The following is a 17651-nucleotide window of genomic DNA, read 5'->3' as shown; positions in this document are numbered from 1 at the left end:
TTGATGCCATCTTATCACTGTCATAGTTTTTTCCCCTTCCTTTGAGGTATGTAAGTAATGGTGTGTCTTGTAAGTGATGAAATACAACAGTACTTTCTTCCTCGTGGCACTCAGGATGTCTGTAATTTAATAACTACTTGTGGGATTTCTGCTTTGCGCATCTCTGCTATAGGACAGACAGGGACTATAAAAATTTTGTTAACCACTCTTCCAGCAATACCAGGTACACAGTGATATACATTAAGTGGTCAATGACTGGACCACTGGCTGGAAATCTTTGCTGCAGGTTATCATGCTGCAGAAGGAAAATGTGTTTCTTCATCCATCTGAAACATGCCACATGTGGGCTATACTGAAAATGCTCTTTATACTGAAAAATGGCCTTACACTTGGTATGTGAATGGGCTCCTGAGTCTTAGAATAAAGCAACAGTATGACACAAAGTCTTCAGAATTCAGTGTTGACATCTCTCTACCTAAAAACCGAACAGAGAAGGCAGGGCCCAGCCCTTGCCATGGGAATGCGCTCTCTCTACAAACCTGTCTGCACTGGACTCTGACAGGTTCGTTTTGTGCAGAAATCGCCAGCTTGGACACTTTGCGCATGACATCATTGATTTCTGGAACCAACAACTTTCTTGATAAAATGGCCTGAGATACAAAAGGAAAAGACATACTTACTTCATGTTTTACTGCAGATGGCCTGTTGTTTACTAAGCTGACCTGATGTTAAAAGCAGTCACAGGCAGTTTTCAAACATAATGAAAGTACCTCCACAAGAAAAAGAACATAAACTTAAAAAATGGTTAAAATGGTCAATTTTATGATACATACAAGGAGACTACATGCATTTGTACAGAATTCCCTGGAAGTTTAATAGAGAGCTCATGTTTAAACATTTTAATAAGCAGATGTGTTAGCTTATAATTAATCAAATCATAATAATCTTTATAAATTAATTTCAGAACTATCTACAGCTAGTCAGAACACTATGTTCCATGTTATTCTAAATATGTGACATGAGGCTCGTTCACTGCACAATCCAACATTCTGGTGACACCATACCTTCAGAAGACCAAATGCGGTGGCTTGTCTTGTAATATCATAAATGTCCTCCTCAGCATATGCTAGCAGAACTTGAAGCTGCTTTTCAGTTATCTGGTAAGACTTCACTTTCTTCACAAGTATGGTCACACACTGCAAGTTATAACACTGAGGTTAACAGCCAGGACATCCCACAAATCAGCATACGGTGGAATGATAAGGACTCAATACAACAGCAATGTTTTTTTCACACAGGATACCAACACTCTGGCCTTAGCAAATTAATCTGGAAGAAATTTTGACCACGACCACAAAAGATGATGAGGAAAAGTAACTTTGATGTTAATCCCGGTCCTGGCTTTTCTAAGTGCAAGTGAAAACACCTCACCTTGAAACAATTTACCACCAGGTGGAAATTCTGGCCCCTGGCAGCCCCGAGTTTTGCATAGTCCTTCAGCAGAAGGAAAAGGTGCTTCATTAGCTGTTCCGCTTTTGTTTCTGTGGAAGGCAGGGGGAACCTCAAGACCCAGATCAGGCATTGTAAAGCGCCTGTGATCACCTGAAAAACAGACGAAGCCAATCAAGTGATGAAGTGACCGAACTCAACAATCCAGCACCAAAGGCTGTGTAGACACTGAGCGACCGAGTTGAAGGAACGAAGCGCTCTGCCAGGCCACTCGGGGAGAACTGTGCTAAAAGTGTAAGGAAATAGGGACGTTGCCTCTTCCCTGTTGTAGAACTTACTGCTTCTCCATAGCAAGTGAAGGTACATCCCAAGCAAGTGAGAAAAGGTGCTCATATTCTTAACCTATTATGGGTAAATGATTAGATGGGCTGGCTAATTTTAGCATTTTTTTTCCTGAAAAACACATTATAAATGCCTTTCCAATTTTCTAGAATGGTATTTCAATTTAATCCATTCTTATTAGGCTTGTATTATGTACACAAGGCACTCTACAGAGTGTTAGAAATACGATGATAAAAAGGATGCCTTTCCGCATTTAAGGAGCAGATAGCTGAGATTAAGCATGGGAACTCTGACCCATAATTTAATATAGTTAAGTGCAGTGCCAAAGGTATGAAAAAATGTGTTGGGACCAAGTGACTACAAAAGAATCCCTGAACCTCCAGGCCAAACCTTCTAGATTACCTAGAGCAGCTGGTTCACCTCTACCTAATACACCCCTACACCCTGGGTGCTGGGATGGCCTTGTTGGGCTGGATTAGACGAAGATAAAGCAAAGAGCTCAGGAGTCAAAAAGACCGGGGCTTAAAACCCAGCTCTGCAGCTTATTACCTGTTTGACCACAGAGATGTTAAATACTTAACCTCTTGGCACCTTTCCTGTAAAACAGGCAATCTGAGAAAGTGGGAAAGGTGTGGGCTTCGGAGTCTGACAGACTGAGGCTTACATCCTAGATCTGTGATATGGGGCAAGTCACTTAGCCTAAGGCCTGGATTTCTCATCTATGAAAGAGACACATTAATAATATATGCTTCATGGGTTGTTATGAGGATTCACAGCAGCGAGCAGTAGCAACAAGGATGATGATGATGAGATGATGATTACTGCCATGGGGATAGCACCACTCACCCTTCATGAAGTTGTCGTGAGGATCAAATGAAGGGCTTTTACAACTGTTAAGCGCTACCTATTATTATTAAATTGCTGTTAAGGGAGCAATTTAATACAGAGAACAGAGGTGGTTCATGATGTTGTAAATCTCTTTAAAAACTCAACCATCTTGTGAAGCATGAGCCTAGAAACAAGTTCTAGGTATACGCACAACACAGCTCCCGTGAAGGAACAGGTGCTCACCTTCACGTCCATGGAACCCAGGCAGTCTATGAGGAGAGACATAAAAGGATCCAACATTTCCAGAACATGTTCACTTGAAGACTTGATCTTGGAAGTCTTCAGACTAAGATGCAACAGCTAGAAGATTTAAAAAGATACTTCACATCAGTTGCCCCTAAGACCAAATGAGTGAGGTAAAGGTGAAATGATTTTAAGAGACCAATGTGAAATGTTACGATGCTTCTATTTGAAATTATAAAAAGTGTGAAGAAAGGGGAACAACCTGGGAGACTCTCAGTATGTGAAGAAGGTGGGAGCTCACTGTGCAGCTGAGATTCGAAGTTCATTTACCAAATGGTTATTCCTCAGCGTCTGCTTTGATTCCAGGTACTGGTTTGGCATGAAGGACATGGCTGTAACCAAGATCAGCAGGGTCACTGCCCTCGTGGATCTTAGCCAGGATGACAGACTCTAGGGAACAATTCACTAGAAATGCAGGGTGCTTTGAGAGTTCTGGGGGGACCTGAGCAGAGGGAGGAGTAGATGGTGAGGTTCTGGGGTGGGAAAAGTGTGGTGACTTTAGAGAACTGAAGGGAAGCCACGTGTACAGGATGAGGCTATGCCCTTGTGGCCCAAATGAAGGACAGGGCTCTCTCCTGGGAAAAAAGGGAGCCAATGAAGGATTAAAAAAATATATACAATAAAATGATCAAATTTGTGTTTTCAAAAAATTTAGAGTAGTTCAGAGTTGCACACTCATGGGCAAAGCAACAGTGAAAGCACTGTAAATATCAGGCCAGAATCATTAATTCTGAGAAAGTTATATCATCAAAGTACCAGCATTTCCAGCGGAAATAAGCAGTACTGGAAATTCAGTAGAGGATTAAAAGGCACAGACTCACTGTGTGCAGCAAGTCTCACTTTAAGGTTAATTCTTACCCGAAGTCCAGACTCAATAAATATGTGCATGTTGGTTTTCTTGCTTACAACAGCTTTCTGCCCGCCTCGAACTGGAGTTGGGGGGAGCAGAAGACAACTCTGGGGTGGCAGACGTGGATCTGGTGCAGGGGCTGCTGGATTTCTGTCAATCAAGTGGAATGAAAACTAGTAGAAAGCACACTGTATGCTGCATCCCTGGAAGCTACTATGGCCCCTTCTGGTGAGGTGAGTCCAGTACCAAATAATGTGCTCTTTGCTGTGGGTTTTTTTCCCCCTTAACCACAAGACACCAAAGAGATGATTAGGTTGTTGATCAGTTTCTAGAACCCCAGAAACAGAGGTCAGAGGGATGAACACACATTTAAATGAAGATGAACAGCAAGGGGACACTCCCTTCCTTTGATTTCTGAAAACAAATGCCAAGGAGTCTCTTTCAGACTACAGAAGCGAAATTCAAAGGAAGTTTACAAATAAGGTATTTAAAATCTTTGGAGGTCTAAATCTCTGATCAGAACAAGCAGTATATATTTTAAGTCTATCCCAACTTTGATTCAATAAATATCTAAAACAAAAGTGGTATTAAGTAAATGTCAAAATAATTGGTTGCCTTCACAGCTACCGCATTCAGCAGAAACAATCTTGTGTTGACATGTATTACCTGGAAGGACCTCAGCCCAAACACCACAAAGTAGTACCACCTTACAACTCAGATAAACATACCTTTTTTTCCCTACTAAAGCAAATTATTAAATGAACCCACTTAAGAGTAATTGAGTAATGAATGGCTTATTAGAAGTATGAACCTAAAGGATAGTTGTTTTTTTTTTTCCAAACTTACTTTTCCTTCTCTGTTAACAGGGGTAGATTTTCGCTGACCAAACCGTAACTAAGCAACAGAATGGATTCTGCCGTCATTTCCTGGTTTACAAGTAATCCTGCTATGATTCGACGTAAGGTTTCATGAACTTTCCGGGCCAGTTTTAAACTCGTGGTATTTTGCAAGATCTAAAGGCAGACATAAATGCACGCTGAGGTAACACAGAACTGCAGTTTGATTTGTTATAATAGTAGTTTTCTTTTATATATTTACTTTTTAAAATATGCTTTTTGCTAATTAAAAAAGAAACACATTCTTAATAAAATTTCAAACATAGATATAACATATAAAGTCAAATATACCCATGACCTCAGCCCCAGAGATAACCACTGCCAGCTGTGTATGCCGCTGGATTTCTTGTGCCTCTGTGGCACTCTCTTTGTTGATGAGGTCTGGGCACAGGGCTGGAGATAGGATGTGACGCTTGGAAGATGTCAGCCTTCCAAGTGCATTAAATGGGGTGGTTTATAGGCAAGCACATACACATAACACAACATCAACAAAATGCAGTCACCGCTCACAGGAAACCATGCTAAGGAAGTGGTGTGACGGCCAGGCCTCAGGGTTGTACATTAGTTATTGGGCCAAATCAGAGGAACTTAATGGGACCCCAGCACCATCAACCCCAGTACAACCCTCAGCATGTCATAGCTATTCCCCTGCACAGGACATGGATTAGTAACTTTGATTACCTTGGAGGGACTTGATAATTTACATGGAAAATAAGTGTGCTTTGTCAACTCTTTTTCATCCTCAAAACATATCTAACATTCTTAGATCAGGCTCAGATACGCTAAATGCACTCTAGGAACAATTAGGGAGTTAATCTAGCACCAAACATGTGGAATTAGCACAGAGAACACTAGGAAGGTAGGTAAATGACAGTCCCTGCCCAATAGGAAAGGCAGAATGAAAACGGTGGAAAGAATGTGAGATTTGGATCAGAAAGATCTGGAATTAAATCCTGACTTTTCTCCTTAGCCATGTTCCTTTCTATCTTTCTAAGCCTGAATTTTCTCATCTGTAAGACGGAGGTACTGTCAATCTCAGGGGACGGTTGTGCAGATTAGAAGAGATAATGAAGCACAGTGCTAAGAACATGGGTATCTGTTCAATAAATGCCAATTCTCTTCCTCCTGGCAATCTGGGAGCAGCAGTCTGACTCCAAAGGCTATGTTCTTAGCTGCTGACGGGACCCAGCTCAATAATTCACCTGTAGTTCAATTCTTGTCGCCTTTCCTTTTGCATCTCATGGTTTATATCAGGGACTCTGATTCTTGGATCAGAATCCAAGAATCAGAATCAGCGGAACCAGAATCCACTGAGCTGCCAGCCACATGGTACTGGTGCCCTTAGCACCAAAGCAAATCATGATGCTCAAGGCTCTTTTCAAGAACTCATGATACTGTAAGGTGGGGATCCCCTTTAGTACATTCAAGTCCTTACCTCTTTTAGTGGAAGGATAAGTTTTGTAACCTGATCTTTTCCTACAAACTTGCCCAAGATTTCGTAAGACTCATAACTCTTGCTTCTTCGTGCCTCCATGACCTTGGAGAGGATCTGCTTTACTTCCTTTTCTTCAGCAATGGCACCAAACAACTCATGGTTAAAAATCTTTAAAAGAAAAAAAGCCAAATGGCAATTATGTGCACTCAGCAACTTACGCCAACATAAGCAGTCTCTGAAAATGCGTGGTATGTCCAAGTCAAGGATTAAAATTAGACAATAGGAATTTCTATTAGATTTCACTTTTTTCAATGTAGTTTAGGGACCAATTACTAAAAAACAAATACAGAAACACTTCAAGGTTTACACCAATGGAAAACAAAAGAAAAATACCAGGTAGATTTACATATATAATTGTATAATATATAAACAGGCACTTCTTTGATACTATCAAAGAGTAGCTTAATTTCTCTTTAAGAAATTCTCACATTTGTAACTTAATTATCAAAATAACGCATTTAATTAAAAATGTAGTGTCTACATTTTTAATGACTAAACAAACGATTGTGTGCCACATTTAATGTCTTTCTAATCCTACCCCCCAAATTATCATATTATCTGATTTTAAATTGTTACTAATTTTTCACTATTCTAAATAAAGCTCTAATGAATCTACTTCTGTACAAACTCCAGACCACACCTCTGATTTTACCGGCTCGAGACCTACTAGCAACAGCAGAGTGCCCATCTCACATCACGTAAGTCTCAACTTTTTAAACCTCTGCTAGCCTAAGAGATGAGATAGTACATTATTTTCATATTTATAGGCTATTATTTCTTATTTTGTGAACTGATTTGTGTTCTTTGACCTCTTAAAAAAAAATTTAGAATTCCTTCCTCTAAATCTTACCTCAATCATTATATCCAAACAAGAGTCCAAATTCCCAACTTGCAGCTTGTTGGTGAGGCCTTGCAGCAACATGTAAACAGTGAAAGTTAGCACATGCACCTAAAACGAAATGGATAATAAGAATATGGATGGCTAAGAGCACCACAGTAGAAAAAACAAGATTTAGAAGTACGGCAGGTGCGCACTCAGATTATATATCTGTAATTATTGCAGGGAGAAGCTTTGACAAATGACACATACTTATATCACTGCCTAAAATCCTTTAACCAGATGGTCCCTTTGTAGAAAAGATGCTCAGAAACACATCACCATGCTTAGGTTCTATTATTGTGACTAAATCAGGCCAATGATTTATAAAGAAGAGCACAAGTCTTGAACTTTTAAAAACCAACCTGTGAATTACGGAGCCTGCCAACGTTGAATGCAGTCAAACCCGGTACAAAAAGTGTTATGAAGGAAACAAGTTTTTGCCCTTCACAGTGATCACAGCTAACGTTCCTTAGAGCTTACTATGGGCTAGGCACTGTATTAATACCCCACATGTACTGAATCATTTAATCCTCATCCACTCTATCTATGGCATAGATGCTACATTATCAGCATTTTCAGATGAAGAAGCTGAGGCACAAAAAGGTCAATCAAACTTGCCCAAGGTTACATGAATAGGAAATGGTGGAGTCAGGATTTGAAACGAGATGATGCCAGAGTACACAGAGTCCACGAAAGGGTGTATTCTGTATACTGCTTCCGGTGCTGTAAATTATCAAGGTAAACATCAGATAATGATCATACACTAAGAAAATACACCTGATTGGATTTTAAAGGCATAATTTCATATGTATCTACTTATGATCTTTAAATACTTTTACATATATAAAATATTTGCTGAGGACTTTATATAATTTTTAAAAATCCTTTTGGGGGGGTGAAGAATGAAACTCGAAGCGTACAGTTTTGGTTCTGTCTACATGATTAATACTAATACCCAAACTGCTGTTCTCTCATCCTTATTTTACTTACTTTAACGAATAATGAGACAGACTGGAAGAACAGGTGGTTAAAGAAAAATGGGCTACTTGTTTAAATACCTCAGGTGCTCAATTAAATGTGTGAATGAATCCTCAAAGACAGCTGTACTGTATTCATCGTGGTATGCTCAGTGCCCAAGAGCACCTCACACAAAGTAGCCAAGAATTACAGGCTGGTTGAAAGAATAAACATGGAGACTGACAGGGGCTCCGGTTCCAGGTGAGATGGAGAAAGCACACTCTATCCTGTCTCTCCCACTGAGTGCAGCTATAAGCTCCAGACAGGATGCACAGAGCTGCAACTGGGGAAGAACACCAGAGTGCAAGTACCACCAAACTCCCAGTGCGTTTACCCCCGTTTTCTATACAGTTATAGACTGCAGCAGTCACAACTCTGCTGGGAGACCTTCCTTTCCCATTGGGACTGCAGTTCTGAGAGGATGGGACAACTAGCTGCTTTTCTCCTTCTCTGTCTTGCCACCACTTAGCCTCTGTGTGGGTACAGCTGTGGGAAGTATATGGCAAAGTGGGAGAAATAAAGCCCCAGCTTTCCAGCTGGAGGTGTGAAATAAGTGGAAAAATAATGTGTTAGCAAAGAATCAGAAGATATTAGGGACTAAATGGAAACTTTACAACTGAAAAAAACCAAACAGACCAATAATTGAAATAAGAAAATTTACTAGATGGGTCCAATAGCAGGATGGAGATTAAAGAGGAAGGGGTCAGTGAACTTGAAGATGAATCAATAGAAATTATGCTATCTAAACAGAAAGGAAGGAGACTGAAAAAGAAAATAAAAATGGAGCCTCAGGGATGGATGGGACCCCCCAAAAAAGTCGAACAGGAGTCCCAGGAGAGGAGAAAGAGTGCAGTGCAGAAAAAGTATTTGAGGAAATAATGGCTGAAAACTCCCCAGTGTGCTTGAGAAGCTCAACAAACCTCAAACAGGGTAAACCCAAAGAAATCCACATTCATAATCTAACTGCTGAAAAATAAAGACAAAGTCTTTAAAGCTGCCAGAGAAAAATAATGCATTACTTAGAGGGGAGGAATAATTTAATTATTCATCAGAAAGGCCAGAGGAAGTCGCATGACAATTTTACAGTGCTGAAAGAAAAGAAATAACTGTCAATGCAAAAGTATATATCCAGTGACAACATCCTTCAGGAATGGAGGTGAAACAAAGACATTCACAGGGGGAGGAAAACGAAGAGCATCCGTTGCCACCACACTTGCTCTATGAGCTTGCCTAGACCAAAGGGAAATGACACCAGGAAGAAATTCAGAAATGAAGGAAGAGCAGTAGAAATGATAAATATCTGGGCATATTTGAGGATTAAAAGCAAAAACTCTAACGCCGCTTGATAAGTTTTCAACATATAAGTTTTCAGCAAAGTAATACATAAACAACTTTTAAACAAAGGAAGGGTGAAGGGATCTATAGGGTAATAAGGTTTTTACATTCTACTTGAAGTGGTAAAATACTGATTCTAAATAGATTATTAAAAATTAAGTATGGATATGGTAACCTGGAGCAACCACTAAAACACTATACAAAGAGAGACAGTGACAATGAATACTGATATTTTTAGTGTGTTACTTATAACCTATAGAATAGGAACCTACCTATGAACAAATTAGGACTTGGAAGGTCAAGCTAACTACCAGAAGTCTTGGCTGGGTACTTGAGAAAAACAAGTTGCAGTGTTCCTCAAACTTTAGATCACTCAGGGATCTTATTAAGATGCAGATTCTGTAGGGCAGGTGCTGCTGATGCCACCTGTCCGGGGCCCACACTTGGAGTAGCAAGACCGCCAGGTAACTACTCAAACAGCTTTGTATTCCACCTGGTGTTCTTATTAATTTTATGACATGTCATACATTTCAACTCAAACAAATGTCTATGTTCTTTATTGTTCACATGTGTGGCTATACGTTCAATATACATTCAGTAAGAATTTTATTAAGAACTCAGAGAATACAAAACTTGATATCAAGTGATTTGAGAGAAAAACACAGGTTATGAAATGCAGGTCTATAAGGATCTTTTAAGAAATTAAATATAAGGGCTTCTTAAAAAACAGATTTTTAAAAATACTGATTAAAAATTTTTAAATATGCTTGCTTGCTCTCTCAGTAGATCAACTTTACAAAAGATAGACCCAAAGTATCATGACTTAGTGTTTAAAGTGCAACTATTTGAACCCCAACCCAATTTGAATATAAAGTACATGATGCAATTTACCTGATAGCCACGCACAAGGGTAGTCTGTAATTCTTTTAAAATATATTGTAGGTAATGCACACCCAGATCCTCTATTATTTTTGCCAGAGTGCTGCGAGCAATGTCTCTGATTTCCTGTGCTCTGTTCTTGAGGAGGGCACACACTTTCAGCAAAATACTAGAACGTGAGAAATTAATTGACTAATTAAAATAACAGAACCAAATAAAAATATAAATATCCTTTAGTTTCTGAATCACTCATAACCCAAATTATGCCGATTAGGATTCTAAATTACAGCAAATTGTGCCAGTGCTTCTCTTCCTGACAAAAGAGAAGAGAGAACCAATTTTTGAGTTTCACTGAACTTTTCTGATTTGTCACACAACATACCTAGGCAGATTGGCTTCCATAACTTCCTGTGGAAGGGACTGCATTAGTTTAACCATGGCAAAAGCTAAAGGAACTCGAACTACTTCCTCATCATTCACAACCTTTGATTTTATGAGTTTGTGTTCTTCTTCTCTTTTAGTCTGTAAGAAAAATTTACGTTAAACTAAAACAAAAATAAATGGATTAGGGACCTACCAACACTACAACCTTGCAGTTGAAAGATAAGCTCTTTTGCTATATCTTATATCCATTTCTAAGTTTAATGTCTTAAAAAACAAACTCAATTATGCAATTTGATAACCCTCCAAAAATTATAAAAATAATATGAATAAGAACATTCTTTCCAAAGGAGCAATCAACCAATCAATCAAATAAAACCAAGTATTCACTGATGTGGGGTTAAGACTGTTGTGTAATATTTAAAAAGTCACATAAAATTTGTGTTAATTGGGACTTTCCGGTGTTTAACTGACATCGTTGGTACATAAAAAATATGGCACCTCAAATAAACTTTATTTACAAATATACAAAATGATGAAATCGGTATTTTACATCAGGGGTTGGAAAACTTTCTGTAAAGGGTCAGATAGTAAGTAATTTTGACTTTATGGCCGCTATTGAAGCTACTCAATTTTGCTATTGTAAGGCAAAAGCAGAATTAGACAATATGTAAATGAATGGGGTGTAACTGTGTTCCAAAAAAACTTTATTTACAAAAACAGGCTGCAAGCTAGATTCAGCCCATGGGCCACAGTTTGCCAGCTCAAGTTTTACACTGAGAAGGAAAGGCTCTGGCTTCATGAGAATGCACTCCTAAAATGTTACCCCTATTAAACAAGAAAAAGATGTACTTTTGTTTTCTTCCTTTTTTTTTAAAAATTTTTTGGTCACACTGCGTGGCATGCGGGAATCTTAGTTCCCCGACCAGGGATCGAACCCACGCCCCCTGCACTGGAAGCATGGAGTCTTAACCACTGGAATGCCAGGGAAGTACTGAAAAAGATGTATTTTTGAATAGCAGAGAAGTGGCCAAGAAGTAGAAAAGGGAAACATACTCTAATTTTTAATAACCTTTTTTGGAAATGGGAGTCATCTTAATATCTACTTTGGAGATAGAAAAGCATATATCTACCAGTATCAGAATCATAATGAAGAAGAAACATTACTACCTTAGCTGTACGAGATGAACCTGAAGATGATGAGATAAGAGAAGGGAGGTGAACTGTGAAATGTAGAGATAAAAGAAAATCCAAAAGCTGACGTCAATCCACATAGTTAGGAGCCTCAGTCTGACAGGGTCCCACGGACACCCCACAGGGTCACACAGACCTGCTGGGCCCCAAACAGAATGATTACCGTAGATGCCAGACATTTATGGAGCCTGGGTAGGATGTCCCCAGTTATGGTTCCTTGGATATTTTTAATTGTTTTCTCCAATTCTTCCTTATTCCAAGGAAGGAAAGAGATGGACTTTGTGATACACTCGGATTCCTTAGCTGCTGTCCCTTCACAATCATCTGGGTCAGGGTTTTCTAGCTCTTCATTCTTGTCTGACAAAGTCTTAAATCCATCTTCCTTCTCATCATCATCCGTACGCTCTAATTCCATGGCTTCATGCTCTGGCAACTCAATCTCTTCTATGGTGTCTATGTTTAGTAAACAACAAAAATCACCTTAAATTAAATAAGGAAACAACACAGTTGTGTTAAGTAGTCTTTTCTACTAACATCTAATAAAAAATATCGCTGACTATAAGGGCAAGATAAGGGCTGAGGAAACAGCAGTAAATGAGAGTGTTACGGTCCTTCATTTTCTTACAGTTAGCCTAATGAGGAATAGAGACAAGTAAACTGATAATTATTAAAAAAAAAAGTGTGGAATAGTAAGCAAGTCCAGGGTACTTTGGGATCACATGGAGAGGCTGAGGGGAGGAGGGCTCTTAACCAAAAGAAAGCTTCCAAAGTACTGTGGCTGGAGGTTTCCAAAAGCAAAAACCTACATTCATGAACATGAAAATCCTAATGGCAGCCAACAAATCTCATGCAGAAACGTACCTTATTATAGGATCCAATTTATTAAAGAAACCTGGGCAGTATCGTAGGGAAAAGTCCAGACTTGGCTCTGCTAACAAGCCATGTGACTACAGTCAATTACCTTAACCCTCAGGGGCTTTGGGTTCTCACCAGTAAACTGCAGACGGCACCTACTTGCAAGGCTACTGTTAGGATTAAATGTGGCAAAGCCTATACTGTGCCTAAAATATATTTCTGACACTTCACTGACTTTCAAAAAAATGATAGCTATTAGTCTTCATTTGTTTTTACTGGCTGTGTAGCTTGGGGAAAGTTACTTTACTCTTGAATCTCAATTTCTCGTATCAAAAAAATGCAGTAACTAACACCTAAGGTTCTTGTAAGGTTCTTATGAGGACAAATGAGATAATGTCTATAAAAGCACATTTCACAGTAGATGCTCACTAACCGTTTCAAACTCCATTCACACCTAAGAAGAAAACAGTGAAGTGAATTAATATTTTAATTTTTTAATGTTTCTGTTTATGCAAAATTTCAAAATGCAGATTCAATTGAAGATAAACTAAGGGGCTTTAGTACATTAATTATTTAAAACACAAATGGTTTCTACAAATTCAAAACAGTTTTTCTCTTCATCAGTGTGGCTCTTGAGTGATTTGATAATGAATCAAAGAATTAGAAAATTTTGAGTAGGAACACTGCAGTAATGCAAACTAAGGGCCAAGATATTTCAATGTCTTTAGCCAAAACAATTAGAATAAATACCTTGGCCTACTTAAGTGTTTATTCTTTTCCTTATTTTCCTGTGATGGCTAAATCCTGTAGAGTCTGGTGTTCAATAAAAGCAGTAGTAGTAGGTATCTTTACCTCATTCTGGTTTTAAAGCAAAGGCTTTTAATGTTTTACCATTGAGTATGATGTTTCATTAGGTTTTTGTTTTTTTTTTTTGGCCACGCCACACGGCATGCAAGATCTTAGTTCCCTGACCAGGGATGGAACTAGCGCCCCCTGCAGTGGAAGCGTGGAGTCTTAACTACTGGACCACCCGGGAAGTCCTATCATTTATTTGGTTGGTTGGTTATCTATCTATCTATCTATCTATCTATCTATCTATCTATCTATCTATCTAGGGCTGCATCAGGTCTTAGTTGTGGCACGCGGGATCTTTAGTTGCGGCGTGCAGGCTTCTCTCTAGTTGTGGTGTGCAGGTTTTTTCCTCTCTCTAGTTGTGGTGCGGACTTCTCTCTAGTGTGGTGCACGGGTTTTTTCTCTCTCTAGTTGTGACGTGGGCTCCAGAGCGCGTGGGCTCTGCAGTTTGTGGCACACGGGCTCTCTTGTTGAGGCACACAAGCTCAGTAGGTGTGGCATGTGGGCTTAGTTGCCCCGTGGCATGTGAGATCCTAGTTCCCCAACCAGGGATCAAACCTGTGCAACCTGCATTGGAAGGTGGATTCTTTACCACTGGACCACCAGGGAAGTCCCCCATCATTAGGTTTTTAAAACACATCTTTTAACAGGTTAAGGAAATTTCTATCTATTCCTTGTTTGATAATTGCTTTTATTATGAATGGATATCGAATTTAATCAAATGTTCCCCCGTGTCTATATAGATGATCACATTTTTTTGTTTGCTAATGTGTTAAGTTCCATTAACCAATCACCAACTTCATGAGTTAGTGGGGGCTTCCTCTTTTTCAGTCACCTGAAATAGCTGATATAAGGTTGAAATGATCTATTCCTTGAGTGTTTGTAAAACTTGCCTATAAAACAGTCTGGACCTGGCGTTTTCATCAGAAGAAAATTTTTAACTACAGATTCAATTTCTTTAATCATTAGAGATCTATTCAGATTTTCTATTTCTTCTAAAGTCAGTTTTTGTATTTTATTTTTCTAAGAATTTGAACATTTCACCCAAGTATTCAAATTTATAAGTGCAAAGATCACAATGTTATTTTACCTTTTTCATTTAATTGTGATCTTTTAAAATTCCTAGTATTTATTATGCCTTCTATTGTCATTGGTCAATCTTGTCAGAGGTTTGCCAATTTATGATCTTTTCAAAGACTGATTTTTATTTTTGATGATCCTTTCTGTTGTATCTACTTTATATTTCATTAACTGTTGCTCTAAGTTTTAATTCTTAGACTTTCTTTGCATTCACTGCTTAACATTCTTTCTACACATTAAGGTGATAGAATTGAATTTCTGTGTGAATAATCTACAGGTCAGATTTTTTTCACCCATACAATTTAGTCTGGACTTCTCTACTGTTAAATAAGTTTTTTACAAAAATACTCAAACCATTCATTTTAACTTCCTCCTGACTCATTCACTGGTCACTGCTACAAGAGCAGAAAAAGGAAGTAAATTGAATTTTGCTATCTTTAATTCATGATCATGAAGTATCCAAGGATAGGAAGGAAATCTAGTTTAAGAAAGTTTAAAAAACTTACTCTCTTCCCTCTGAAGTTTTCTCATTTGTTCTTCCAGAGTTTTGTGGTCAAAGTGGAATGCTTCTAACACTATCACTAGCAAACTGTTAAAAAAATTTTCACAGAAATGTTCATTTGATTAATAATATCACTTGACTATTAAAAAGAGAGGAAAGTTAAAGACTTATAAACATTAAATTATTTTTGCCAGTCTTAGGTATTTTTTCAGTTTAACAAGTCTTGGTATCACCTCACTGATACAAGGTAAAAGTAAACTGAGATTGTACAAAGGTTGTTTCAGAAGATAATCCAAAATTTACATTTTAACAACAAAACAAAAATAAGCAGTTTGACCATACCTGACACCCAACTTTTGATTGATCTGTCCCGCCTGTAAGACACGAATGAAATGTTTCAAGTAATATATATATGCCGACCAAGAGAGATGTTTGCAAATAGCTCCAATAACCTCTGTGGCAGCAATGGTTATATTTTCATGCTGTAAAACAAATCAAGAGCACCAGTAAGCATTTGCAAATAAAGTACACAGCTAACTTGGTGCATTAAAAAGCTTAGACAGTAGGTGATCAGCAATTATAGAAAGGAAAGAATGCCCAAATTATACTCCATTGTTTTCCCCGAGCTCTAGGAAAAGATGCTGTCAATGAAAGGAATGACGTCTTCCTCCCATTAAAGGATACTAACACATTTTGTTTTCTATTCCACTCAGACCTCCCTGATTGGTTCAAGCCTACAGACTGAATGAAGTAAATTCAATGTGTAAAAGTTGACAAATGTCAGAATCAACTACAGATTGATTGCTACGAATGCTGAGCATTCGTAAGTACGATGCAACGGAGAGAGCTCTTTCAGACCACAATGGAGAACAGGAGCTGGATGTACCCTCACACCTTAAACCAGAAAAGTCGACAAAAATATATGAAACAGTTTTCAGACTTTGGACATCAAATAGTGCAGGACAGTGACTCCTGAGAGAAAGGAAACAAATGAAATGAGCCGTATAGTTACCCCAATTCATTGTGTGGGGATAACTGTCAGGTCACAGCACATGAGAAGAAACCCAAAAAGGGCCCCATGTCTCCCTGAGTTAAGGGGGCAGAGTTGAGGCTGTGGAGCTAGAGTCCTCAGGGCAGAGAACCAGACAGAAGAGAGCTACACAGAGAAAAGCTGCCCAGAGAAAGAGCTCCTTAAGCTTCAGCTGAGAACTGATCAGTACACACGAGTAAGGAGGAGACAGGGAAAGAACCACCAAAAAGGAAAAGATGAAACACTCATCTAAGACCACACAGGGATGAGAATAGATCATGTTCCCATCAGCCAGAGTAAAAAAACCTCATGATACATGAAGCATTAGGTATTCAGGTACTCAGAAAGTTAGTGCCTCAGTGGTAGGTTCAAGTAAGCACCAGACTAAAGGCTGCTTGTGCCTAACAGAGCTTAAACGCGAGCCTCAGAAGGACCAGACAGGACTTCCCTCGTGGCACAGTGGTTAAGAATCCGCCTGCCAATGCAGGGGACATGGGTTCGAGTTCTGGTCTGGGAAGATCTCACATGCCGTGGAGCAACTAAGCCTGTGCACCACAACTACTGAGCCTGCACTCTAAGAGAGCCCGTGAGCCACAACTACTGAGCCCACGTGCCACAACTACTGAAGCCCACTTGCCTAGAGCCCATGCTCCGCAACAGGAGAAGCCACCGTAATCATAAGCCAGCGCACCGCAACGAAGAGTAGCTCCTGCTCACCACAACTAGAGAAAGCCCGCATGCAGCAACAAAGACCCAACACAGCCAAAAATAAATAAATAAATAAATATAAAAAAGAAAAAGGACCAGACTACTCACAAGTAGCCCAACTGCATCTGAAAAAAATTCTCAGGAACACTTAAATACAAAAACATCCAGCACCCAGCAAAGTCACATTCACAATATCTGGCATCTGAAAGATGGCTACAAGGCATACAAAGAAGCAGAAAATAACTCTAATGAGAAGAAAAATCAACCCATCAAAATGGAAACAGAAATGACACAGACGATACAGACTTAATAGTAGACTTAGATATTAAAACAACTGACATAATTATTGATATATTCCATTCGATCAAGAAGGGAAAGGAAAGCATGGGCATGTTAAGGAGAGACATGTAAGAAAAAGGCCCAAATTGAACTTTTAGAGATGGAAAAGACAATTCTGAGGAAAGATACACTGGATGGCATTAAAAGTAGATTAGACAGAGCAGAAGAAAAGATCAGTGAAGTTGAAGACATGGTAATAGAAAAATGAAACAAAATGAAACCCAGAAGGGAAAAAAGAAAGACTATTTAAAAAAAAAAAAAAAGAGTGTCAGTGAGTTATGGGACAACTTGGAATGGAATACAATGGAATCTCCAAAGTCAAGAACAGGAACCAAAAATATCTTTGAAGAAGTAATGGCCCAAAATTTCAAAGTTTGACAAACACTATAAATCTATAGATCCAAGAAGCTCAACAAACCCCAAGCACAAGACACTG

At 38.9% G+C, this 17651-nt stretch overlaps 1 protein-coding gene across 2 annotated transcripts in view; it reads right to left on the bottom strand.

The window, feature by feature from the left end:
* Window positions 1-17651, bottom strand: part of UTP20 (UTP20 small subunit processome component) — a 94677-nt gene that overhangs the window by 11767 nt on the left and 65259 nt on the right. For both annotated transcript variants that reach the window (XM_067697688.1, XM_067697686.1), the window contains exons 39-51: window positions 15481-15620; window positions 15143-15225; window positions 12013-12302; window positions 10657-10796; window positions 10287-10443; window positions 7014-7112; window positions 6104-6271; window positions 4619-4785; window positions 3781-3922; window positions 2863-2979; window positions 1432-1602; window positions 1065-1196; window positions 540-650 (exon numbers count right to left, since the gene is read on the bottom strand). In XM_067697688.1, the coding sequence (XP_067553789.1) occupies window positions 540-650; window positions 1065-1196; window positions 1432-1602; window positions 2863-2979; window positions 3781-3922; window positions 4619-4785; window positions 6104-6271; window positions 7014-7112; window positions 10287-10443; window positions 10657-10796; window positions 12013-12302; window positions 15143-15225; window positions 15481-15620 (1917 nt within the window). The remainder of the gene's footprint in view (window positions 1-539; window positions 651-1064; window positions 1197-1431; window positions 1603-2862; window positions 2980-3780; window positions 3923-4618; window positions 4786-6103; window positions 6272-7013; window positions 7113-10286; window positions 10444-10656; window positions 10797-12012; window positions 12303-15142; window positions 15226-15480; window positions 15621-17651) is intronic.

The sequence above is a fragment of the Pseudorca crassidens genome, chromosome 11 (assembly GCF_039906515.1).
Source record: "Pseudorca crassidens isolate mPseCra1 chromosome 11, mPseCra1.hap1, whole genome shotgun sequence".
In the NCBI taxonomy this organism is placed as follows: domain Eukaryota; kingdom Metazoa; phylum Chordata; class Mammalia; order Artiodactyla; family Delphinidae; genus Pseudorca; species Pseudorca crassidens.
Note: the sequence above shows the minus strand (reverse complement) of the source record. Positions and strands in the feature narration are given on the sequence as shown.